This window comes from Thalassophryne amazonica, chromosome 1, assembly GCF_902500255.1.
Source record: "Thalassophryne amazonica chromosome 1, fThaAma1.1, whole genome shotgun sequence".
Lineage (NCBI taxonomy): Eukaryota > Metazoa > Chordata > Actinopteri > Batrachoidiformes > Batrachoididae > Thalassophryne > Thalassophryne amazonica.
The window spans coordinates 9,170,560-9,197,236 of NC_047103.1; the positions used below are offsets into that span (position 1 = coordinate 9,170,560).

Below are 26,677 nucleotides of genomic sequence, written 5' to 3' on the forward strand. Positions count from 1 at the left end.
TTTTCTGACATTTGATGCCAGCCGTAGGGCTTTGTGTAATATGATCGATAACCTACAATCTGCATGAAACTCAAGAAAACATGGACACTTGGTTTGACAAGTTTGGTATCCTCATCCATGATGAATTAAATTCAGGCGCTGATGATGACAATAGCAATGTGTCTAGATACAGGAAGTTCTATCGTCCGGGTAATGCATTCTGGAATGTTGAGCTGGACAATTTATGGTCAGATATGAGGAAATCTGAGCGACTTTTTACCAAATTTCAGGGAAGTAGGAGACGTAGATAGGATCTTAGGGCAGACTTCAGAAACAAACAATACGCATTTGATAAAAAGTTTCATTTTTACAAACGTAGATACCAGTGAGGACAAATGCTTGAACTTGAGGGTCTCCAAACCAATAATCCACCAAGGTTTTGGAATGAGGTAAATAAACTAGGACCTAAGCGGAGTACAAAAATTCTAATGGAGATCACTGATGATAATGGGGATCTGAATCAGGATGTAAATAGAGTACTTGAAAGATGGGAAAGTGATTTTGCAGACCTATTTGCAGGAAATAGCAGAGACTGAATTTGATGAAGAATTTTATCACGAGATTTGCATACTGAAAAAACAGCTTGAAAAGAACATGAGAGATTTGTCATATTTGTCAAACTCATTTTTGAATTCCCTAATTACACTGACCGAAATTGAGGAGGTCTTGATCTCTGTGTTGTGTGGGCCGCTGAAGAGGAGGTACTGCTGGCCCACCACCACCAGATGGCGCCCTGCTTGGAGTGCGGGCTTCAAGCACAAGAGGGCGCCAGAGCCACTGGGAGTGACAGCTGTCACTCATCCTCAGCACCAGCTGTCACTCATTCATCTCATCACCATCACCATAAAGGCCGGACGGCAACTCCACCTCCTCGCCGAGAAATCTTCTACGACTAGAGGTAACCTTCTCTGCTGTGATTACTGTTAATCTAATATTGTTCTGTGTGCAGTCGCATGCCCGTGAAGACCCAGGAGAGGGACAAACGGGAGCTGCACGAGTAAAGACGTTCCTGGAGGTGGAGGTTATCCCTCCCGGAGGAATTACTTATAAAGGTTGCTGGGCGTGAGGACTCACACTCACCACCTTCTGTTTCTGTCTGCCAGCAGTACCAGGGCCGACAACGGAGGACAGAGACCACCTGGGGACTCAGGGCTTGGCGGCTTCGGTGTTCTTCAGGCCGTTGGTGGTAGAAGCGGTGTGGGCCCCGGCTCTTCGTTCATCCGAGGTCTCCTATCTTCAAGCCTGCCCGCTGTCCTCCTGTGTATGATTGGCATCATTATTCTTGTTTATATTCCGTTGTGTTCTTTCGCAACATTAAATTGTTACTCCTTTTCTTATCCATTGTCCGTTCATTTGCGCCCCCTGTTGTGGGTCCGTGTTACGACACCTTCCCAACACTCTGCTAAGAAGGGAAAAGCGTGTGGGGTGGATGATATCCCTAATGAAATCTTAAAAACACCAAATTTGCTGCAATCTCTGTAAAATCTAGTGCAAAAATGTTTCAAAAGTGGTCTTATACCATCTGTTTGGTACAAGGTGATAATTAAACCCATACCAAAGTCTGCAAAGAAAGACCCTAAAGATCCTATGAACTATAGGGGAATAAGTCTGATGAGCACAGTATATAAACTTTATACAAGTGTTCTCAACAACAGATTAAATCACTACCTCGAGTCATCAAACTTGATAGAGGACGAGCAGAATGGTTTCTGCAAAGCGAGAGCCTGTATTGATCACATACACTCAACAAAAATCTAAACGCAACACTTTTGGTTTTACTCCCATTTTGTATGAGATGAACTCAAAGATCTAAAACTTTTTCCACATACACAATATCACCATTTCCCTCAAATATTGTTCACAAACCAGTCTAAATCTGCGATAGTGAGCACTTCTCCTTTGCTGAGATAATCCATCCCACCTCACAGGTGTGCCATACCAAGATGCTGATTAGACACCATGATTAGTGCACAGGTGTGCCTTAGACTGTCCACAATAAAAGGCCACTCAAAGGTGCAGTTTTATCACACAGCACAATGCCACAGATGTCGCAAGATTTGAGGGAGCGTGCAGTTGGCATGCTGACAGCAGGAATGTCAACCAGAGCTGTTGCTCGTGTATTGAATGTTCATTTCTCTACCATAAGCCGTCTCCAAAGGCGTTTCAGAGAATTTGGCAGTACATCCAACCAGCCTCACAACCGCAGACCACGTGTAACCACACCAGCTCAGGACCTCCACATCCAGCATGTTCACCTCCAAGATCGTCTGAGACCAGCCACTCGGACAGCTGCTGAAACAATCGGTTTGCATAACCAAAGAATTTCTGCACAAACTGTCAGAAACCGTCTCAGGGAAACTCATCTGCATGCTCCTCGTCCTCATCAGGGTCTCGACCTGACTCCAGTTCGTCGTCGTAACCGACTTGAGTGGGCAAATGCTCACATTCGCTGGCGTTTGGCACGTTGGAGAGGTGTTCTCTTCACGGATGAATCCCGGTTCACACTGTTCAGGGCAGATGGCAGACAGCGTGTGTGGCGTCGTGTGGGTGAGCGGTTTTCTGATGGATCGAGTGGCCCATGGTGGCGGTGGGGTTATGGTATGGGCAGGTGTCTGTTATGGACGAAGAACACAGGTGCATTTTATTGATGACATTTTGAATGCACAGAGATACCGTGACGAGATCCTGAGGCCCATTGTTGTGCCATACATCCAAGATCACCACCTCATGTTGCAGCAGGATAATGCACGGCCCCATGTTACAAGGATCTGTACACAATTCTTGGAAGCTGAAAATGTCCCAGTTCTTGCATGGCCGGCATACTCACCGGACATGTCACCCATTGAGCATGTTTGGGATGCTCTGGACCGGCGTATATGACAGCGTGTACCAGTTCCTGCCAATATCCAGCAACTTCGCACAGCCATTGAAGTTGAGTGGACCAACATTCCACAGGCCACAACTGACAACCTGATCAACTCTATGTGAAGGAGATGTGTTGCACTGCATGAGGCAAATGGTGGTCACACCAGATACTGACTGGTATCCCCCCCCCCCCCCAATAAAACAAAACTGCACCTTTCAGAGTGGCCTTTTATTGTGGGCAGTCTAAGGCACACCTGTGCACTAATCATGGTGTCTAATCAGCATCTTGATATGGCACACCTGTGAGGTGGGATGGATTATCTCAGCAAAGGAGAAGTACTCACTATCACAGATTTAGACTGGTTTGTGAACAATATTTGAGGGAAATGGTGATATTGTGTATGTGGAAAAAGTTTTAGATCTTTGAGTTCATCTCATACAAAATGGGAGCAAAACCAAAAGTGTTGCGTTTATATTTTTGTTGAGTGTATATACAATTCCAAATGTTATCAGAGCAAGAATTCAAGAGGGAAAACCAACTTTTGCATGTTATATTGACTTCCAAAAGGCATTCGATTGGATAGACAGAGATCTCCTTGCATACAGACTTATTGAAGCTGGGGTGGACAGTAAGTTCTACGAAGCACTTATGACATTATATAAATCGCCTGTGGCACATGTCCAACTTAATGAACACAACACACAATGATTCCCTACTCCTTTTGGAGTTAAAGAGGGCAATGTTTTGTCCCCAACTTTATTTGTATTATATGTTAATGATCTTGCAAAACTAGTGAAAGAATCTGGGCTTGGAGTTAGGATAGATGATACAACACTTGGCATACTACTCTATGCTGATGATATTGTTCTAATAGCTGATACTTAAGACCATCTCCAGGAAATGTTGAATTTAGTAACAAAATTGTGTTCTCGATGGAGACTAAACAAAAACACAAATCATTCACTTTAGGAAAAGTGGTACTAAACAAAGTACTTATGAATTTATGTTTGGAAAAGTGAAGCTGGAATATGCAAGCTCCTACAAATACTTGGGTCTCTATTTAGATCAACATTTAACTTTTCCTCCTTGTACTACTATACTTGCTGATGCAGCAGGGAGGGCTTTAGGAGGAACACTTGGCAAAGTTAAATGTTTAAAGGACCTAGGGTACCAAACATACTCTGCACTTTTGATGCATGTGTTTGTCCTATATTGGACTACGCTGCAGGAGTATGGGTTTTTAAAAACTATGATAAAAGCCTTGTTATTCAAAATAGGGCCATCCGCTGCTTTCTTGGTGTTCACCGCTTTGCACCCACCTCTGCACTCAACGGTGACATGGGCTGGATACCGTGTGAGGTTAGGTGGAAGGAAGCTATGGTGGCACTCTGAAACAAGCTAGTGAGTATGCCTGATGGCAGGATCACAAAGAAGGTTGCTAGATGGGACATAAGTAATCGAGGTCCCTGGAGGAAAGATTTATTTAAAATTTTGTGACAGGAACATGTTTTCTTGAATATGCTCAAATGTGATATAAGGTTCATCAAAGATGTACTGTTCTCTAAATATGAGCAAAACTGGTCCTCTGATTTATGGATAAAACCAAAGCTGAGAACGTATGTGTTGATCAAAGATACATTCTCGCCTGAAAAATAAGTAACTCTATGTCTTACACGGTCCCAGAGGTCTCTGTGTGCCCAGGTTAGAGCTGGGATTCTACCTTTGTCAAGTGAAACGGGCCGATACTGTGCTGTTCCAGAAGAACACTGAATTTGCTTGTTGTGTGACTTACATGAAATAGAGAATGAGGCTCACTTTATATTTTACTGCCCATTCTATGATAACCTGTGTCACGCTGTTTTTGTTAAAATGTCCAATAAGAGACCGGATATCATCTGGGAAAGAGATGAAATTAAACTTAAATGTTATTTACAGAGGGTGTGTTTGAAATTGCGTCATTTTTTACAGCAGGTGTGGAAAAGACGTAAATATTCCATTTATGTGTAAGAGAAAGTGATTCCATATTGTGGAAATTTGTAATGTTCCTTTTTAGATGACAGTGTGATTAAATATCTTTATGTTTTGTAATGAGATTAAATTATTCTATGTAGTGTATGTAATACTCTTGTTATGGTGTCTTATAAGCCCATGTGGGCTGGGCGACGTGGTCGCATGACACGTTAATAAACTTTCATTCATTCATATATTTTTTTTAAGTTAGCAGTTTTATATGACAAAATAAACGGAACATGGAAATAAATTTTGACAAAAATCCATATACAAACGCTGGTTTTGCAGCCCTGAATTGCACTTCAGTACGTGTGCAGCAGAGGTGGGATGAAGTCACCATCAAATAAATGGTAAATGGACTGCATTTATATAGCGCTTTTCCATCTGCATGAGACGCTCAAAGCGCTTTACAATAATGCCTCACATTCACCCCGATGTCAGGGTGCTGCCATACAAGGCGCTCACTACACACCGGGAGCAATAGGGGATTAAAGACCTTGCCCAAGGGCCCTTAGTGATTTTCCAGTCAGGCGGGGATTTGAACCCAGGATCTTCTGGTCTCAAGCCCAACACCTTAACCACTCCCCCTCCCCCAAGTCACTTTCAAGTAATGAATCAGCCATAGGGATGAGCGAGTACACCACTATCTGTGTCTATCTGTTCAACCATCTAAATTATCTGTATCCATATCTGTACTTGTAGTGAGCGTGGTCTAAACCGGAAGTGGGCGTGGTTTAACCCAAAATGGCTAGGGCTGAAATCAGTACATTATTTTAAATCTGAAATTGATATGGATTGATTAAAAGTTGCTATATTTATTGTTTATTTGAAAACTATTTACAGAACAGCCTCAAAATTGAGATTCAAATCAATTATTTTAATCACAATAGTAAAGGAACTGTTTTACAGAACACGTTTTTTTTTATAAATTCAGAACATGAATATTCTTAAGTGTATGAATGAATATTTAGAGAACAGCCTCGGAATTGACAGTCAATGCTTTTAATCACAATAGTAAAGGAACTGTTTTACAGAACAATTTTTTTTTATAAACTCAGAACATGAATATTCTTAAATGTATGAATGAGTAACAGAACAGCCTCAATTGACATTCAATGTAGTAGGAAATTATGAACTACTAAGTATGCATGAACAAGAGTTGTCATACTCAACAACTTTCTTTTTTTTTTTTAAATTTTATGATAAAAATGTGATTTTGTTTTTCAATTATTTATTTTTACTACCTAATGTTCCTCGCATTTTTTTCCACATAAAGTTATAGTGGGGCCAAAAAGTATTTAGTCAGTCCCTGATTGTGCAAGTTCTCCTACTTAGAAAGATGAGAGATGTCTGTAATTTTCATCATAGGTACACTTCAACTATGAGAGACAAAATGAGGGAAAAAAAAAAAATCCAGGAAATAACATTGTAGGATTTTTAAAGAATTTATTTGTAAATTATGGTGGAAAATAAGTATTTGGACAATAACAAAAGTTCAACTCAATACTTTGTATCATAACCTTTGTTAGCAATAAGAGAGGTCAAACGTTTCCTATAAGTCTTCACCAGGTTTGCACACACTGTAGCTGGTATTTTGGCCCATTCCTCCATGCAGATCCCCTTTAGAGCAGTGATGTTTTGGGGCTGTCACTGGGCAACATGGACTTTCGACTCCCTCAACAAATTTTCTATGGGGTTGCGTTCTGGAGACTGGCTTGGCCACTCCAGGACCTTGAAATGCTTTTTACAGAGCCACTCCTTTGTTGCCTGAGCGGTGTGTTTGGGATCAATGTCACGTTGGAAGACCCAGCCACATTGCATCGTCGATGCTTTCACTGATGGAAGGAGGTTTTGTCTTAAAATCTCATGATACATGGCCCCATTCATTCTTCCCTTAAACCAGATCAGTCATCCTGTCCCTTTGCAGAAAAACAGCCCCAAAACATGATGTTTCCACTCCCATGCTTCACAGTAGGCATGGTGTTCTTGGAATGCAACTCAGCATTCGTCTTCCTCCAAACACAACGAGTTGAGTTTTTACCAAAATGTTCTATTTTGGTTTCATCTGACCACATGATATTTTCCCAATCCACTTCTGGATCATCCATATGCTCTCTGGCAAACTTCAGATGGCCCTGGACATGTACTGGCTTAAGCAGGGGGACACACCTGGCACTGCAGGATTTGAGTCCCTCTCTGCGTAGTGTGCAGCCTTTGTTACTTTGGTCCCAGCTCTCTGCAGGTCACTCATCAGGTCCCTCCGTGCAGTTCTGGGATTTTTGTTCACCGTTCTCATGATCATTTTGACCCCACGGGATGAGATCTTGCGTGGAGCCCCAGATTGAGGGAGATTATCAATGGTCTGGTATGTCTTCCATTTTCTTACAATTGCTCCCACAGTTGATTTATTCACACCAACCTACTTGCTTATTGTAGATTCACTCTTCCCAGGCTGGTGCAGGTCTACAATGTTCTTCCTGGTGTCCTTCAACAACTCTTTGGTCTTGGCCATGGTTGAGTTTGGAGTCTGACTGTTTGAGGCTGTGGGCAGGTGTCTTTTATACAGATAAGTTCAAACAGGTGCCTTTAATACAAGTAACAGATGGAGGACAGAAGAGCTTCTTAAAGAAGTTACAGGTCTGTGAGAGCCAAAAATCGTGCTTGTTTGTGGGCGACCAAATACTTATTTTCCACCATAATTTACAAATAAATTCTTTAAAAATCCTACAATTTGATTTCCTGGATTTTTTTCTCATTTTGTCTCTCATAGTTGAAGTGTACGTATATTGAAAATTACAGACCTCTTGCATCTTTCTAAGTAGGAGAACTTGCACAATCAGGGACTGACTAAATACTTTTTTGCCCCACTGTAAATAATACTGATTAAGGTGTGTGTGTGTCTGTGTGCGCATGTGTACGTGACTGAGTGACTGTGTGAGAGGGAAAGAGAGAAGTTGTTCAATTTATTTTTATGAACTGCAGTGAGAAAGTGTCAGATACTGCATGCAGCCATATTCAATAAAAATATTAATATGGGCTACTCTGTGTGTTCAGCTATATTTGTGCATGTGTGTAAGTGGCCTGTAAGACTGTTTATTTTTTAATGATCTGTGTGAACCTGGTGATTCATGCAAACATCCATTGAAGGCAAACAGGCAAATAATACGCCAGTCTTGTTCACTGTATTCTTCTCAAAAACACCATGTTCAGTAGGAGCAAAGTTTTCCAACTGACTTTATATCACCCAACCAAATGAAGAGCAAGCAAATGGCTTTAAAAATAAATAAATAAATAAAAGCCCAACTGGAGTGGAGGCAGTGACCGATGTGACAAGCCGTTTTCAGCTCTGTCTTGTCAAAAGCACCGCATACGATACGGAACAAGTTCACCAAATAACTTTAAATATCATACAAACCAAAAAAGAGGTGAGCTGAAGAAAACTTAAGGAGCACTGAGAGGTGGAATCAAGCCAAGCAGAGCGAGAGAGATCCTGTCTATGCATGTGCAAGAAGCTGCAGCCAGATGTGTCTGTGTAGGGAGGGGCGGGCACTGTGTGTGACTGACCTATCACAGAGCATGAAGACAGTCAGTTAGTCAATGAGAATTTCCTTCAGCACAAGCACAGATATTGAGGAGTTGTACTCGTATCATGATCGTACCCATCGTCTGAAACAAGTATCCGGCTCAACCCTAATCAGCAAGTCCCAAGTCAAGTCTCAAGTCATAACGACCACCAATTGTTTGCAAGCTGACTTGAGACTTGACTTGGGACTTGCAGATTGATGACTTGACAGTGACTTCATCCCACCTCTGGTGTACAGTATAAATAACTGCACCACACTTAAAAATGTCAGTGATTGTAAGCACATTTTAATTGCATGAATAGAATTACTGGACACACACCTGAGCACTGAAAGTGCTGTGAGCTTTGGGGCTCACTGTGCCTCTTCCACGCTCTGGACCGGGGCAGATTAGTCCGTTTAATATTAATTTGGTGACATGTTTCTTCATCTTGCAGTGTTCTTCCAAGGTTGTGTTGATGAAATCTGAACACATCGTGCAGAGCGCTTTACCGAGGAGCTCAACCTTGAGAACAAATTCACAGAGACTTGCTTTTGTCCCGTTCACGTCCACCTCCCGCTCCAAACATGTCCACTTAAACTTTTTTTTTTTTTTTTATAAACACAGCTATCGATGTCTTTAACGCGGTCTTTGTTCTCTCGCTCAGTAATTTTGGCCATGTTACAGACGCAGCTCGATAGCCTAAACTTGCAGACACTCAAAACGTCCACGTCTGGGTACTTTCAGTGACTTAGATATATTTATATATATTAGAAATATATTAGATATTACAGAGATTCTGACTGGCTGAAAGTTCACTGTTGTAATCAATGACGTTGCACATTTTAGCTTGCAGTTTCAGCAATGCAGTTCCCGTGCATATAAGGAATGGTTTAACAAGCACAGCTGGCCCCGCTGCACCTCCCCTCATCCCACCCGAGTTTTTCCTCAGCGGATTTACGCTGATCTCAGAAATGGCGCAGAAATCCAGAAAAAGTCAGAAATTTGCAGATCAGCAAGAATTCTCAACCCTGGCACCATGATTTGTTAGAAAGCTATGGCTGGAAATACGCCTGTTTTGTTGGTAAATTTGTGTGTTAAAAAAAAGTGAATATTTCAACTTGTATTATTAAATTACAAAAGGCAGGACTATATTCTGTATGTTTTTTTAAAATGTTCTTCACAATCTACCAGTACTATTTCATCCATTTATTTAATGCTGGTGGAGATACTTTTTCAACTAATATACTTTTTTTTTCATCCCTAGAAACTTGGAAATGTAAAAGTCACCTCCAACACAAGGCTCCAAAAACCATAAGAAAGATAAAAATCACACAAAATGTATTTGTTGTACAGTTACCTATATTTAAAATGGTTAAAATAAGATACAATGTTACAAAATGCAATTTCTCTTCATTAAACATTTTGTCCCCTCCAAGATAAAGTGTGGGGACAGATTCAGAAGGGCTTTTTGGACATATGAATGCATCAACATCCAATGGCAAATACATTTTTGTCTTTTGTTAGGGATTTGTTTGTATGATAACATTTTCTAAAAAAGATACTATATTTTTGACCTCCTGCTGTGACACATCTTGGGTACCGTACCCTTTAGAGCTGAAACGATTAATCGAGTAACTTGGAAATTTTAATTCCAAAAAAAATGTTTGAGGCAAATTCTTTGTTTAGAGGCTTCATTTAAGGCTGTAGTAAACAATTACCCTGGAAAAGGGAACACACTAAATTTGAAAATCTGCATGATGGCACAGCAACACTGTCCAATTGTGCTTAAGGAGAGCCCCACTGTTGATATTGTTGTTTAAAAACGCAAAAGTACTTTTTATCCAATTATCAATAAAATAAATAATCGAATATTTGATTTCAAAAATCAGGGCTGTGAAATGAAAATTGTGAAATCCGAGGAAAATTTGCAGGGGGTCTGGGGAACATAAGCCTCCAAAAGACGGGGTCTCGGGACCGGTGGGATCCCAGAAACCAAATTAATTTTGTATCTAATGATACATTTTCAGCATCTCCTGGAACAAAAAAAATAAAAAATCTCAAAATTAGTGCATATTTAATTGACCCTGTATTCAACCTTTCATTTGAACCGTCAATAATCATGTTGAAATAACAGAATATGACATGAAAGTAGGACCTGGAATGATTTTCCTTTTAATTGTAAACCAAATTATGCATTACATAATTATTGTATGGCCTTGCCTTACAATATAAAGCGCCTTGGGGCAACTGTTTGTTGTGATTTGGCGCTATATAAAAAAATTGATTGATTGATTGATTAACTCAGAACAATTAAACTACATGAAATTCATGAAGACTGAAAAGACTGTTAAAGTATTTCAAAAACCACAGCTAAAGCTTGAAGAATATTTTGAAAATCGTGGTAAAATATCAATAACGTACCTTATAGTAAAAAAGCCACACATTCTTGTGTAAATTCATGTAAATTCATTCAAAGCTACAATGTCTTTTCCCCATGAAAGAAAGTCTAGATTAATGAAAAAAAGTCATAATCTTTTCTAAAATCCTGTTTGAACAGCACAATGTTTATTTTCCAGAGAGAAAAATTCTTAGTGTTTCCTGTGATGCCACAGTTCATTTTCCCGTTTCTTTTATCTTTCAGGAGTGTTGATGAAGCCAGCGACAATTCCACAGATTCTTGTCCTTGTCAGACTTTTTCAACAGTCTTTCTTGCCATCTTCTCTCTGTCCAACGTCGGTCCATGACAGAGACAGTTTGCGATGTCCACATGCTACGTTTAGCTTAAGCTTCACACAGGAACCACACAGCGTCACCGCAGCAACCAACCAGTCCCGCTTTACGACAACTGTCACAACAGCCAGGCTTTGAGAGAGGGATTTTTTCTCCTCGAAACGCCGCAGATCTGAGGACACTGATCTGTAACACACAGATCAGTGTCCGCCACGGTCTTATAAAACTTGCACGATGTCGAAAAAAAAAAAAAAACAATTTGCGATAGACATTTTAAAAACTCAGCAACGATCAAGATTACAGAGTAAAAAACTAACACCCCCCACCTCTGATGAAATCCGCGGAATTTCATGGATCCGGAGTTTTCACAGCAGCCCTGAAAAATATTCGATAGCTGCAATCCTCATACCCTTTAATGTGAAAGTGCCCATATACAAATGGGGCTGAATAGACTGTTATATTCTGAATGCATATTCGCCCAAAACGTATCTCCAAAGTGCAGGCTACGGAGGACCTGATGCCCTCCAGATCGAAGACCAAACAGCCTCTCTGATACATATACTTTGGTTTACGGTAAATTCAGGAGGAGTCTGCTGAAAGAGCCCCTGGGGAGAGAGATAAGGGCAAGCCGAGCGACGCCGAGACCTCCAAGTGCAGGGACAAAGTCCGAGCGGTGAGGTCAACTTCCGCTGCTTGCAGTGTGCCTTTTATTGTTTCTAAATGCCTGGAAAATATTGAGTTGTTTTCTTTTCATGATGACTGGAGCAGTATGCTTGAATGTTTTTGATAAATAAATGGAACATTGCATTTTTTGTAGCACTCTACAATCTGCTTGTGAACGCTCTGTGAAGGAAAACGCCACTGTTTTTAAGGCTTTCCCCCCAAAACATAGCTATCATTTGTGTGACACACCTTTCAATCAAGACATTAAATGTAGTTTTCACACCAGCTAATTTTAATGTAATACTGAATGATTTTCGTGAATAAAGCCATGAGAAAAAAAAGTGTGCAGACGGTGAGTACAGGATTACAGCTGCCAGTGCCAATGTTCTCTCCTAAATATTGTCGTATTGTTTCGATTGTGACGTCTGGGACACGTTTAAGGGACCTTGTTCACCCTTCTTCAGGCAAGTTATGGACATTTGCTGCATGTTATCCATAGATTCAGTCACGTCCCTGTAGTTATGCATGTCCACATTAAAACAGTTTGCTCCCCAAGGCGTTTCACATGAGCCATTTGCAGAGTACTCAGCACACATGTGCCAAACAATGTAACAACAGTTTATTTAAATTAAGAGTTAAACTCGTGAGAGATGAAAAAATATTTCGCAGCTGTTGAAAATGTCAAAGAACGATCTTGTGATTATCACTGACATTCTTTGCCCATGGTGCTATCATGGAAATATTACAAAGTGCACAAAATTAACCTTAAATAAACGTTTCTTCTTCCTTGCACATTGTGTACATCACAAAGCAAAAACTATAACAGCTGATAAATGACTGTCAGAACAGAGGATATTTATCACAATCAATGCCTTCAATTAACATTTTTAGAAATGCAAACACTTCAAAGGCAACACAAGACATCATCTAACCACAGTACCTTACAATTCCACATGTTCAACGATATACGAGGTCTGTTAGAAAAGTATCCGACCTTTTTTTTTTTTTTTTTCAAAAACCTGATGGATTTGAATCACGTGTGCTTGCAAGAGCAAACCTTCAACCTTCATGCACGAACTTTTTCACGCCTGTCGATTGCATCATTTTCTGGTAAGTAGCCTTTGTGTGGGACGTGTGTCGTGCGCTCGGCGTTTTTTCATTCCAAGGAAAAAGACGGAACGACTGGAACAGCGCCACATCAAATTTTGCCAGAAACTGGGCGACAGCCAGGTGGAAACCATTCGGATTATTCAGACGGCTTTTGGTGACTTTTCAGTCGTGTGACTATCAGAGAAATTGTGGAAGAGGTGGGCATGTCACAGCATGTCCTGTGAGACTTCAACACAAAGGCGCTTTTGCTCCGCCGTCAGCTTCGTGCCGAAGCCATCGGCATGATTTTCACCGCCGCTCTTTTCATGGCCAAATCTTCTGTCACAGTGGAATGTTCCACAAAAGTGCTGATGTCCACCTCTTCCACAATTTCTCGGATAGTCACACGACGGTCCCGCATCACCACAGTGTTCACTTTGGAAATGATCTGGTCATTTCAGCATGTTGATGGCCGCCCGGAGCGTGGCTCGCTCTCCACCATTGTGCGGACGTCTTTAAACCGGTTGTACTGCTCCTTAATCTGTGTGATGCCCATAGGAACGTCACCAAAAGCCGTTTTAATAATCCGAAAGGTTTCCACCTGGCTGTCGCCCAGTTTCTGGCAAAATTTGATGCGGCGCTGCTCCAGTCGTTCCATCTTTTTCCTTGGAATGAAAAAATGCAGAGCGCACGACACACACCTCATACAAAGGCTGCTTACCAGGAAACGATGCAATCGACAGGTGTGAAAAAGTTCAGGCATGTGCACGAAGGTTCAAGGTTTGCTCATGCAAGCACACGTGATTCAAATCCATCAGGTTTTTGAAAAAAAGAAAAAGGTCTGATACTTTTCTAACAGACCTCGCATACCACAACCTTAATCAGACTTTGCATTTAAAGACGTTTCAACACACTAACGATGGATTATCTCGCCTGGCATTAGCTTCTGGTGTTCCACCATCTTTGGCAGACAATCTGCCTCAGTTCTGTTCTCGGGAATTCTCTCATAAATGATGGATGGATAGAGTATATGACTCACCACACGGGCTGCTCGCTCCTGAGATTCACATTTTCTGCAGAACCACGGACCAGTGGGCACCTGCACGATGCCGTAGCAGGCTGCAGAGAAAAAGTAGGATGCTTTCAATGAATGTAAACATACATATTGATGGAAACATCAGCAGGTATGTTACATCTCAAGAAACAGTAAAATTCAACATGTTTCTGTAGGACTTTTTATTTTTGACACATTTTTCTTTAAATTCCCCTTAAATACGTCTCCTTGTACTCGTTCAAAAAAAAAGCTTAATTGTTGCTTGGCTACAATGACATAACCCAAGAGCCTATAGATTATTACATTTCCTGCAGTCCTCTCTCATGTGAAAATATATTCAATCAACACTCAATGGAGTGAAGAATAACAAGATGTTACAAGCAGACTTAATCTAAACAGCACAGTACTGCCCCAACCAGCCTACCGCTACATATTTTCAGATTATCCCTGAACAGAGACCATAATCCAATAAAATACACAACTATAATCCAGATTCCAGGGAACAAAACACTAAGGTTATGGAGTTCAAATAAAGAAACAAGACATTATACAGATACATCATTCCACACGTACTGCAGATCAGGGTGGACGATCTGACCAAAAGACCAGGCAGTGATGTTTTGGGGTTGATCAGAATCCCAATTCTCTCCAGAGATTTAGTTCAACTCGTGTGATCAAGATTAGTTGTGCGTCAACTGGTTGCCTGGATACAAAGCCTGTTACTTCAAGTCAAGGCCCAACTCACAAACTGCTCCATCCCAACGTTACTCTGATTTTATAATGAATGTTCTGAACAGTAGTGGTGGTCCATAAATCTCCAACACTTTGACACTTCTCTCAAGATGTTAAACTGCTCACTATATGTCTGCCAGGCTGTCTTCTGTTTACAAAATGAATTACACCTCAGAAGGTGCATAGAGTGCGACGGCTAACCGCACATTTGCTTAGTACATGTAGAGTAGGAAATTTTGGACATCATGGTTACTCATTCAATTTATTTTCATTTATTTAGTGCCAAATCACAACAGAGCTGCCTCAAGGTGCTTCACACAAGTAAGGTCTAACCTACCAACCCCTCGAGCAAGCACACCGGTGACAGTGGTAAGGAAAAACTCCCTCTGATGATATTGAGGAAGAAACCTCTGTCACACCTTGATGATTTAGCCAGTGCATGCCAACCGTATTAAAGAATGCTGGCATAAGTCCAATAAGTTAAAAGGTAAGTTTTTTATGAGTTAAGAGTAAGCTGACGCACGTTGAAACACGCTGACACTTGATGATGTACGTCCTAATAAGCTGAGCTCCTCAAAAATCTTTGGCCATGCTTTTCAACGAGTGCCAGCAGGTGACTCACACGCCCCGCACATGCTGGACATAAGTTGTATGCAAGTTACGTGATTGTTGACAGATGTTTTTTGTAATTTACTCTAGAGCTGCCACAAATAGTCGACTATTGGGACCATCAACAACTAATTTATTAGTTGACGAGTCGTTTATTTAAGTCTTTGCTTTTCTCTCAATTCATAGTTTTAGGCAGCGAGCCGGACTGCCATCATTTGGACGATCAAAACAGTGGCCGTCTTGTTCAAAGCCATTTAAAATGCGCAGTTTACCGACGGAGCTGTCGGTGTGGGTGTGTCTGTGTGTGTGCACGCGTGCGGAGTCAACTCAATCAATCAATCAATTTTTTTATATAGCGCCAAATCACAAACAGTTGCCCCAAGGCGCTTTATATTGTAAGGCAAGGCCATACAATAATTATGTAAAACCCCAACGGTCAAAACGACCCCCTGTGAGCAAGCACTTGGCTACAGTGGGAAGGAAAAACTCCCTTTTAACAGGAAGAAACCTCCAGCAGAACCAGGCTCAGGGAGGGGCAGTCTTCTGCTGGGACTGGTTGGGGCTGAGGGAGACAACCAGGAAAAAGACATGCCGTGGAGGGGAGCAGAGATCGATCACTAATGATTAAATGCAGAGTGGTGCATACAGAGCAAAAAGAGAAAGAAACAGTGCATCATGGGAACCCCCCAGCAGTCTACGTCTATAGCAGCATAACTAAGGGATGGTTCAGGGTCACCTGATCCAGCCCTAACTATAAGCTTTAGCAAAAAGGAAAGTTTTAAGCCTAATCTTAAAAGTAGAGAGGGTGTCTGTCTCCCTGATCTGAATTGGGAGCTGGTTCCACAGGAGAGGAGCCTGAAAGCTGAAGGCTCTGCCTCCCATTCTACTCTTACAAACCCTAGGAACTACAAGTAAGCCTGCAGTCTGAGAGCGAAGCGCTCTATTGGGGTGATATGGTATTATGAGGTCCCTAAGATAAGATGGGACCTGATTATTCAAAACCTTATAAGTAAGAAGAAGAATTTTAAATTCTATTCTAGAATTAACATGAAGACAATGAAGAGAGGCCAATATGGGTGAGATATGCTCTCTCCTTCTAGTCCCCGTCAGTACTCTAGCTGCAGCATTTTGAATTAACTGAAGGCTTTTTAGGGAACTTTTAGGACAACCTGATAATAATGAATTACAATAGTCCAGCCTAGAGGAAATAAATGCATGAATTAGTTTTTCAGCATCACTCTGAGACAAGACCTTTCTGATTTTAGAGATATTGCGTAAATGCAAAAAAGCAGTCCTACATATTTGCTTAATATGCGCTTTGAATGACATATCCTGATCAAAAATGACTCCAAGATTTCTCACAGTATTACTAGAGGTCAGGGTAATGCCATCCAGAGTAAGGATCTGGTTAGACACCATGTTTCTAAGATTTGTGGGGCCAAGTACAATAACTTCAGTTTTATCTGAGTTTAAAAGCAGGAAATTAGAGGCCATCCATGTCTTTATGTCTGTAAGACAATCCTGCAGTTTAGCTAATTGGTGTGTGTCCTCTGGCTTCATGGATAGATAAAGCTGGGTATCATCTGCGTAACAATGAAAATTTAAGCAATACCGTCTAATAATACTGCCTAAGGGAAGCATGTATAAAGTGAATAAAATTGGTCCTAGCACAGAACCTTGTGGAACTCCATAATTAACTTTAGTCTGTGAAGAAGATTCCCCATTTACATGAACAAATTGTAATCTATTAGACAAATATGATTCAAACCACCGCAGCGCAGTGCCTTTAATACCTATGGCATGCTCTAATCTCTGTAATAAAATTTTATGGTCAACAGTATCAAAAGCAGCACTGAGGTCTAACAGAACAAGCACAGAGATGAGTCCACTATCCGAGGCCATAAGAAGATCATTTGTAACCTTCACAAATGCTGTTTCTGTACTATGATGAATTGTTGATCATATTTAAGATCGAAGCATTAAATAATGGTAGGGCTTCCTTGAGCAGCCTGGTAGGAATGGGGTCTAATAAACATGTTGATGGTTTGGATGAAGTAACTAATGAAAATAACTCAGACAGAACAATCGGAGAGAAAGAGTCTAACCAAATACCGGCATCACTGAAAGCAGCCAAAGATAACGATACGTCTTTGGGATGGTTATGAGTAATTTTTTCTCTAATAGATAAAATTTTTTTAGCAAAGAAAGTCATGAAGTCATTACTAGTTAAAGTTAATGGAATACTCAGCTCAATAGAGCTCTGACTCTTTGTCAGCCTGGCTACAGTGCTGAAAAGAAACCTGGGGTTGTTCTTATTTTCTTCAATTAGTGATGAGTAGAAAGATGTCCTAGCTTTACGGAGGGCTTTTTTTTATAAAGCAACAGACTCTTTTTCCAGGCTAAGTGAAGATCTTCTAAATTAGTGAGACGCCATTTCCTCCCCAACTTACAGGTTATCTGCTTTAAGCTACGAGTTTGTGAGTTATACCACGGAGTCAGGCATTCTGATTTAAAGCTCTCTTTTTTAGAGGAGCTACAGCATCCAAAGTTGTCTTCAATGAGGATGTAAAACTACTGACGAGATACTCTATCTCACTTACAGAGTTTAGGTAGCTACTCTGCACTGTGTTGGTATATGGCATTAGAGAACATAAAGAAGGAATCATATCCTTAAACCTAGTTACAGTGCTTTCTGAAAGACTTCTAGTGTAATGAAACTTATTCCCCACTGCTGGGTAGTCCATCAGAGTAAATGTAAATGTTATTAAGAAATGATCAGACAGAAGGGAGTTTTCAGGGAATACTGTTAAGTCTTCTATTTCCATACCATAAGTCAGAACAAGATCTAAGATATGATTAAAGTGGTGGGTGGACTCATTTACTTTTTGAGCAAAGCCAATAGAGTCTAATAATAGATTAAATGCAGTGTTGAGGCTGTCATTCTCAGCATCTGTGTGGATGTTAAAATCGCCCACTATAATTATCTTATCTGAGCTAAGCACTAAGTCAGACAAAAGGTCTGAAAATTCACAGAGAAACTCACAGTAACAACCAGGTGGACGATAGATAATAACAAATAAAACTGGTTTTGGGACTTCCAATTTGGATGGACAAGACTAAGAGTCAAGCTTTCAAATGAATTAAAGCTCTGTCTGGGTTTTTGATTAATTAATAAGCTGGAATGAAAGATTGCTGCTAATCCTCCGCCCCGGCCCGTGCTACGAGCATTCTGACAGTTAGTGTGACTTGGGGGTGTTGACTCATTTAAACTAACATATTCATCCTGCTGTAACCAGGTTTCTGTAAGGCAGAATAAATCAATATGTTGATCAATTATTATATCATTTACCAACAGGGACTTAGAAGAGAGAGACCTAATGTTTAATAGGCCACATTTAACTGTTTTAGTCTGTGGTGCACTTGAAGGTGCTATATTATTTTTTATTTTTGAATTTTTATGCTTAAATAGATTTTTGCTGGTTATTGGTAGTCTGGGAGCAGGCACCGTCTCTACGGGGATGGGGTAATGAGGGGATGGCAGCGGGAGAGAAGCTGCAGAGAGGTGTGTAAGACTACAACTCTGCTTCCTGGTCCCAACCATGGATAGTCACGGTTTGGAGGATTTAAGAAAATTGGCCAGATTTCTAGAAATGAGAGCTGCTCCATCCAAAGTGGGATGGATGCCGTCTCTCCTAACAAGACCAGGTTTTCCCCAGAAGCTTTGCCAATTATCTATGAAGCCCACCTCATTTTTTGGACACCACTCAGACAGCCAGCAATTCAAGGAGAACATGCGGCTAAACATGTCACTCCCGGTCCGATTGGGGAGGGGCCCAGAGAAAACTACAGAGTCCGACATTGTTTTTGCAAAGTTACACACCGATTTAATGTTAATTTTAGTGACCTCCGATTGGCGTAACCGGGTGTCATTACTGCCGACGTGAATTACAATCTTACCAAATTTACGCTTAGCCTTAGCCAGCAGTTTCAAATTTCCTTCAATGTCACCTGCTCTGGCCCCCGGAAGACAATTGACTATGGTTGCTGGTGTCGCTAACTTCACATTTCGCAAAACAGAGTCGCCAATAACCAGAGTTTGATCCTCGGCGGGTGTGTCGTCGAGTGGGGAAAAACGGTTAGAGATGTGAACGGGTTGGCGGTGTACACGGGGCTTCTGTTTAGGGCTACGCTTCCTCCTCACAGTCACCCAGTCAGCCTGCTTTCCCGGCTGCTCGGGATCTGCCAGGGGGTAACTAACGGCGGCTAAGCTACCTTGGTCCGCACCGACTACAGGGGCCTGGCTAGCTGTAGAATTTTCCACGGCGCGGAGCCGAGTCTCCAATTCGCCCAGCCTGGCCTCCAAAGCTACGAATAAGCTACACTTATTACAAGTACCGTTACTGCTAAAGGAGGCCGAGGAATAACTAAACATTTCACACCCAGAGCAGAAAAGTGCGGGAGAGACAATAGAAGCCGCCATGCTAAATCGGCTAAGAGCTAGTAGCTACGCTAAGATAGCGGATTCCTAAAAACACGCAAAGTGAATAATGTGTAAATAATTTAGAGGTGATTCAGCAGAAGGAGTGCTTTAGTTAAGGCACGTAAAGATTACACTGGGAAACAAATCGTAATCTAGATAACTAGATCAATCTAACTGCGCAGATTAAACAGCTAACAGATACAGAAAAACACCGCTGTGCTCCGGAACAGGAAGTGATACAATACCGCAGTGAGAGCCAACCACCAGTAGAGGCAAGCAAGAGCAACTGGCTGCAGACTGCGAGCGAGGGAACTATCAGTGCACTTGAGACAGCGAGCATGGAGCAGAGAGGATTTTAACCCGAGAGAACATGTAAAAAAACAAAAACACACAACAAAACCAAACCTTGGAGCTGCCTTTACTTCTTTCCACTTTCTCTACCCACGCGGTTCTGATGGCACCATCCTGTTCACACCATGTGCGTGTCGTATACTGAATTTATGAGATCATGAGATGAAATAAACAGTCAAATATCCTTAAAACATCCTTAAAAAATTAGAATATATAAATGAACTGAGCAAAAATTACGCATACACGAGTTAAAAATAAAACCCTGATGTGGAGAAGCTGATGTTCAGAGACACAGATCACAAAATGCAGGTGAGAACTTTGAACTTTAACAGCTGTTATTTTACAAACATATATATTTATTCAATCTTAAGCTTAATGCAGTCTTCAACCACAAAACGTGACTGATGAGGAGAAAGAAAAGTGACCTCATCACACTAAATGAACTGGAGTCAGAATAAAAATACAAGCTGCTGATTTTTGTTATTTTTCAAAGTTATTATAAGATGCAGCTATATGTTTTATTAATTTCAAAGCGAGTTACCTCTTATTTTATTCTGGTTTATTTCTACAAAAAATATGGGGAGCCAAATCAGCCTGCATTGTTTTGTTCAGTTTATATCAAAGTTTTCCTGCATATCTGTGTATTTTTTCCTTCTTTATAGGAGTTTGGTGTGTCGCGGCTCATCTTTAGTCTTCTCAGGATGTCGTCTTTTAGATAACACAAACTAATTGCAAGTGATATGCTAGAAAATGACACAACACTTTAGAATAATTCAGCCTTAAGCAAGATAAAATGCACAGAGTTTTTAAGTTTATTTAAGCCTTCGACACAAAGCTTAGACAAACTGAGTCCTCTAGAGAGACTGAATATGACAACCGCGCTCGTCTATTTATTGGAGACCCGCGGGCATCGCTCCTCCTTCAACTTTTTTTATTTATTTCATTCCCAAGACATGGTTTTCTATTGGAAGCATCCTCTAGCGAACCCTAAGCAGGTGTTAGGCCATTATTTCAATGTGACAAACGCTCCCATTAAAACATGAAGGATTTACAACTGATTTTTTTAAAAGACCTTCAGCCACAGGTGCAGCTGGCCTGAGGCCCCCTCCGCACGTGGCCTCAGCCACACGTGCAGCTGGCCTGAGGCCCCTGCACGCGGCCTGCGGGAAGGCACCTAAAAGGCCTTGGAAAGCCCCTGACAGACTAAATGACTAATAGAGCCCTTTTTTTGGGTTGAACACCTGCTAGTTCAACCAGAGGACATACAGTTCGGATCAGGACACTTGATAGTTCATCACAGTTCAAATATGGACCTAAAAATTCTTCTACAGTCCCTCCTCTGGGACTCGAAAGAGTCCCATTACATCAACTATACTCTTGGGTTGTTTACTGACAAGACATCCTCATTTGTGCATTGCAATAAAAAAGAAAAACACAGCACTCGACTTACTGATAACTCTGGTGTGGATATGAATATCAGTGATACTTCACACGGTAAATATATTGCAGTGCAGGTGAACCTACATACTAAGGCACAAGGTGAGCAATTAGCTGGATTATATCAACACAAGGTGACATTCAAACATTGAGTTTTGGTGTAATTCAAGGCACTTAAAATGGCCACATAAAACAAGTTACATCAACCTCTTAATCATGGCAAAGTAAAGGCTTCACATTGACATCAGTGCAACCAATCATCTTCTGGCATCTATTGACTCACTCAACCAGAGGCTCCAACCCATTATACTTGGTTCTACATATTATTTTGTTAAAGCGTCACACATTTATTATTTAAATGCATCAAATAACCCCAACGTTACCACTATTTAGTCAACCAATCAAGAAACTATTCTAAGGTTAGCGTAGCTATGCCAATAAATGGTTTCCCTTCATGTCCGTCCTTAAGTCATTTGCCTTAGTCAATCATATAATGGTTTTCATTATAGGCCATTTCTCAACATTCTCCACTTTGTTTTTCTTCTTTTTCAGCTTGTTTTCTAATGCCCGTTTTGGCCAGACGCCAAATTTAGGCGATGCATGTCTCTTGAGGCATGCTATAATTTAAGAAAAAAGGGGTCCCTATGGTGCATCTTTACTACTAAATCTACAAACACGCCGTGTAAGGGTCCCCTTTTTATAACTTTGCAATGTGATATCTATGTGTATGCATTTAGCGTTATCTGTGTTACGCAGATGATGGTAAGGACAGACATTTACCCAACCTTCGTTACTAACATATATCCTTCTTTGTTTTTAGTTACACTCAGATTTCTGAAACCAGTCCGCAATTCAAACTCAAGAACCAAGATCATAGTCCGTGTTCAGTGCCATTACGTCAGTCCGCGCTCCTCAGCATTTACTCAGCATCTGAAGTTTTGGGAGAAGTTGGGGAACATGGGGAGGTTGGCCTTTCAGGGGTAGTGGGGGGAGGATCAGGAATTCTGGCTTTCAGACAGTCGTGCAGTTCTCTGATGGATCTTTCCAGCTCCTTGTGCTGCTTGGCCAGGTTGTACAGGGCCCCCAGAGAATTCTTGCCCACATTCAGGGTGGTGGTGGCCAGCCCTAGCTGTTCCCTTTCCATATGCTCCATCATGCAGGCTAGCATGTCAATACTAGACTGAAGACCACACAGTTGAGTATGGAGGCCCTCCTGAGCACAAGAGATGTTGGCATTGTCACGGTGTATCCTGAACAGGTATGCAGCTGTCTGACTTAGTTGTGGCATGATTTCCTCAAATAGCTCATGGGGAATGTGATTTGTGAGGGGCAGGAGCTGCTCCAAGGTTTTTGGAACAGACTCTTGTGGAAGACGAAGCTCTCGAACCAAGATTGACATGTCCTGTGGGGTGACCATGACCAGATTAAGGTTGTGCAGTCCAGGGGACAGGAAGTACAAGGGGGAAGGCATTTCGTGTGTGGGGGGAGTATTGTTGATGTCGCACAGGCAAGTGGGTGGGACACTCTGGGCATTTAGCAGCCTGTACAAAGCTCCCCTCTGTCCTGGTGGGTGAGTTCGGCTAAGGTCTACCCCTGCTGATCCTCCTCCAGAGGTACTGGGCTGATCAGAATATCTCTCCTGCCTTGGGGGTGGAAAGCTGGGGACAGGTCCTAGCAGTGAATTGGGTCTAGGATGCACTCGGGCGGTTGCTGCATATGGCCGACCTTGGCTGCCTCCCCTGGAGGGTATCGTTGCCACTGGCACATGTGACTGTCTCCATGGCATCTGCGGAAGGGGTGTGTTCCTGAGTCCAAAGGGTCCTTCAGGTGATGGTGGAGTCCTCGGGCCGACTCTTGCTGCAGGCAGATTCTGTGAAGCCGTCATCGCCAGGTGCTGGAACGATGAAGATCCTTCTGTTGCCAACTGGTTTAGCTGCTGGATGGATGGCGGCTGTGGCGACCAATCATGTCTCGACCATCCCTCCTGTATATCCTCTTCTCCAAACAGTTCTGAGAGTCCAATCAGACTTGATAGAGGCAGATCAGGCATAGGTCCCTGATCAGGGGAGTCTGGTCTCTCAGCCATACTCCTGTGTCCTAGTAATATACATATACGTTCATTATTACAGCTCCATGTCATTCTTTCAGATATTGTCTATCCTATCCCTCATTTTTGTGGGTGCATGTGTGTGAATGTAAATGTGCGTGCATGTCTTCTTCCTCGTCTACAATATCACCAAGCACGGTCCATCCCAGTCCTCCCTATCTGGGGTGTACGCCACAATATTAGGGAGCTGGGGGCTGTCGGGGAGGATAATTGGTATTTCATCCATTTCCATATATTCTGGTTCTCTGTCTGTTTCGTTTGTGCTTTCTTCCAGGGCTCGGATGGCTAACAGTGGGAGCTGTCCTACTGTGGATGAAATCAATTTATTGACCAGAAATTTTATCAAGGGAATACCACAACATATTACCAGCAAGACCGCCACCCCTGTTAGTGCCAAAATTACACCTATCTGGTATAACCAGTCTTTCCATGATATCCACCCTCTCCTTAGAGTCCCAAACAGTGAAAACAGTGGGCCAATATTCATTCCATTCCCTACAATGTATCCAGAATCGTCAGTTTCATTTCTCCCTCCTATGGAGTTACTTAACAGTTCCTGTTGCATCTCCTCAAGTGTGATTAAGAGCTCTGTCAAATTTCCGTCTTCCCCTGTACGCATGGGAATAGCTGTGCAACATTCGGTGGCTTTGATCATAATACAAACTCCTTGTTCATCAGCCATCATCATCTCGATAGCTAATCTATTTTGCATTGTCATTAGCGAGGTGGCGTGCAGTTGTTCGGTTAAGGCTCCTACTGCTGCCAATGTCCAGTTCAGGTATCTTTGCTGATTATACCACAAGTAATTAATCCACTGCACCTCCTGGAACCTAGAACGGATTTTGGAGTAACCCCAAACAGAGCCAATGCCCATCCCCATTTATCCGCATCTTCATCTGCTTTAACTCTGCTACTGTCTATGGCTTCTAACTGTCGGGGTATCCCTTCTGGTATCCCGTTTCTTACTGTGATGTTGTAGTCTGTTTTAAACGTCATTATTCCTCTTTTCTTACGAAGTTTCTGTGGCATGGGTTGTATTGAATTTGGCATTTCAATTACTGTTATTGCTCCTGTGAGCATCACAGGAGCACAAAGGCCTTTCCAATTCGGGGACAGCGATGACAGGAGTTTCCTTTTTTGTCCGCATATCCAAAAGATGTCAGCTAAGGGTACCGTTCCCTTAGCTAAATTTGGAGTAGATACCCATGAAGCATGGGCGAGATTCAGTCCAATTACAGACCCCCCTGTGGCCGGTACTATTTGTTCACACTGTATGCCTGCTGCTGGCAGGGTGTGACAGACGGTAATGTTCCATGCTGTTTTGGCCGGTTTGTATTCTTGCTGCTTTTGCATACACTGTATGTGGTGTTTTGGCTGGGTCGTCCCTACCTGCCAATCGCTTATGTATTGTGCTACTAAGCCTTTAGCTATACAGAATGGGTGTATCATCCCTTTCTCTATTTTAATCATAGGTGGAACGGTTCCTTCTGTACTTAGGGGCACTGGACAAAGTTTACTGTCGGCAGCATATTTTTCATCACCTACTGCCATTTTCATAACACATTGTGTATAGCATTCTGCTTGGTCTGAGTTATGTTGGGGGCCCCTATAACAGTTGTTGATATCAGGTAGGGGTTTAGCCTGAGGTATCACACCTTTCCGGTGACAGGCTATGCAAGGCTTTTCACTGATCTGCCTAGCCGAAAATTTCAACCATTGGTAAAATAAATTGGTCTTCAACCCTTGTGTGCGGGCTAGGTCTGTACTGGGATCCCATCTCCCTAAGTGACTGCTTGTTTCTAGGCTTCTAATTGTCCTCTTTTTCCTTGGTTTGATTTTTACCCATTTTGTGGCTTCATGTACTGTAACAGTTACGTCTTGCTTGGTTTCCCTGCATCCTCTTTTATCACAAATTACCTCTATGTTGAGTGTTCCCTCCTCTTCACATTTGATGCTAATGGCTTCGCCTAATATGTAATCCCCCAGCTTTCCCTGTATTCCTATGTTCTTGTAGGCTTTTGATTTAATGTATACCAAATTATATGTTTTTCCTGTGTTTAGAATGCCTTGTTTAGCTGCTATTGCGGCCATGGCCACGGCACAGTCCGTTGTATGTTTTGGATGTCTATTTTCTCCCATACTGACCACCAGTAGTATTGTCAATCCCTTGAATAATTCCTTAATCATTGCTCTGATGACTGTTGAGATGTGCTACTAGATGTGCTACTAAGTGAGCCGTCACTAGATGAGCTGTCACTAGGGATGTGTGGTGTATCTGTGCTTTGTCTGGGTTGTACTTCCTGCGGTTCTTCTGTCGGTAAATCTACTGAGTTGCTGACCGAGTCTGATATCTCCTGTGGCCTGTCTATCTGTCGGTCTGTTGGCCTGCGTCTCCAGTTGTCTCTGAGTCTGCATCTGAGTCTGTCGCTGCTCTATCTGGCAGGGATCCACTACTCTCTGAAGCTGTGCGTCGTCTTTGTTCAATCAGTCTCTGTGAGCGCCTTGGCCAGTGTTCGCCTGGCTGCAGGGAGGCGTGGCCTTCCCTCTGTGCTTCTTCTGGCTTGTAACAGTTGGGAAATCGCTTCTCCATGAGTGACAGGGGTGCCATCTGCTCTCAGGAATCCCCTTTGTTTCCAAATGTTGGCATGTACATGACATACGCCATAAGCGTAGGCTGAGTCTGTGTAGATATTAACACGTTGATCTTTAGCTATCTGGCAAGCCATAGTTAAGGCTTTGATTTCTGCCAGTTGGGCTGAACAAGGCTGATCAATTCCTTGGGACTCCAGTAATTCAAAGGTCTCGCCATCCGTGTTTAGTTTAACAATCCCCATACCCGCATGCAATCCCGCGGCATCCCGAAAGCATGAGCCATCCACGAACAGGGTTAGATCTGCATCTATGGCGTGATTATACAAATGTTCTCTGGCTCTCAAAAATTTCTCT

At 42.0% G+C, this 26,677-nt stretch overlaps 1 protein-coding gene across 5 annotated transcripts in view; it reads right to left on the minus strand.

Annotated features, from left to right (window-relative positions):
- mllt10 (MLLT10 histone lysine methyltransferase DOT1L cofactor) overlaps positions 1 to 26,677 on the minus strand; it is a 162,898-nt gene that overhangs the window by 95,945 nt on the left and 40,276 nt on the right. For 4 of the 5 annotated variants that reach the window (XM_034161004.1, XM_034160803.1, XM_034160936.1 and 1 more), the window contains exon 2: positions 14,001 to 14,080. The exons of the other annotated variant lie outside the window; for it this stretch is intronic. Coding sequence is in view for 3 of the 4 variants with exons in the window: in XM_034160803.1 (XP_034016694.1) it covers positions 14,001 to 14,080 (80 nt within the window). In the remaining variant the exon portion in view is untranslated. The remainder of the gene's footprint in view (positions 1 to 14,000; positions 14,081 to 26,677) is intronic. 5 annotated transcript variants of the gene reach the window in all.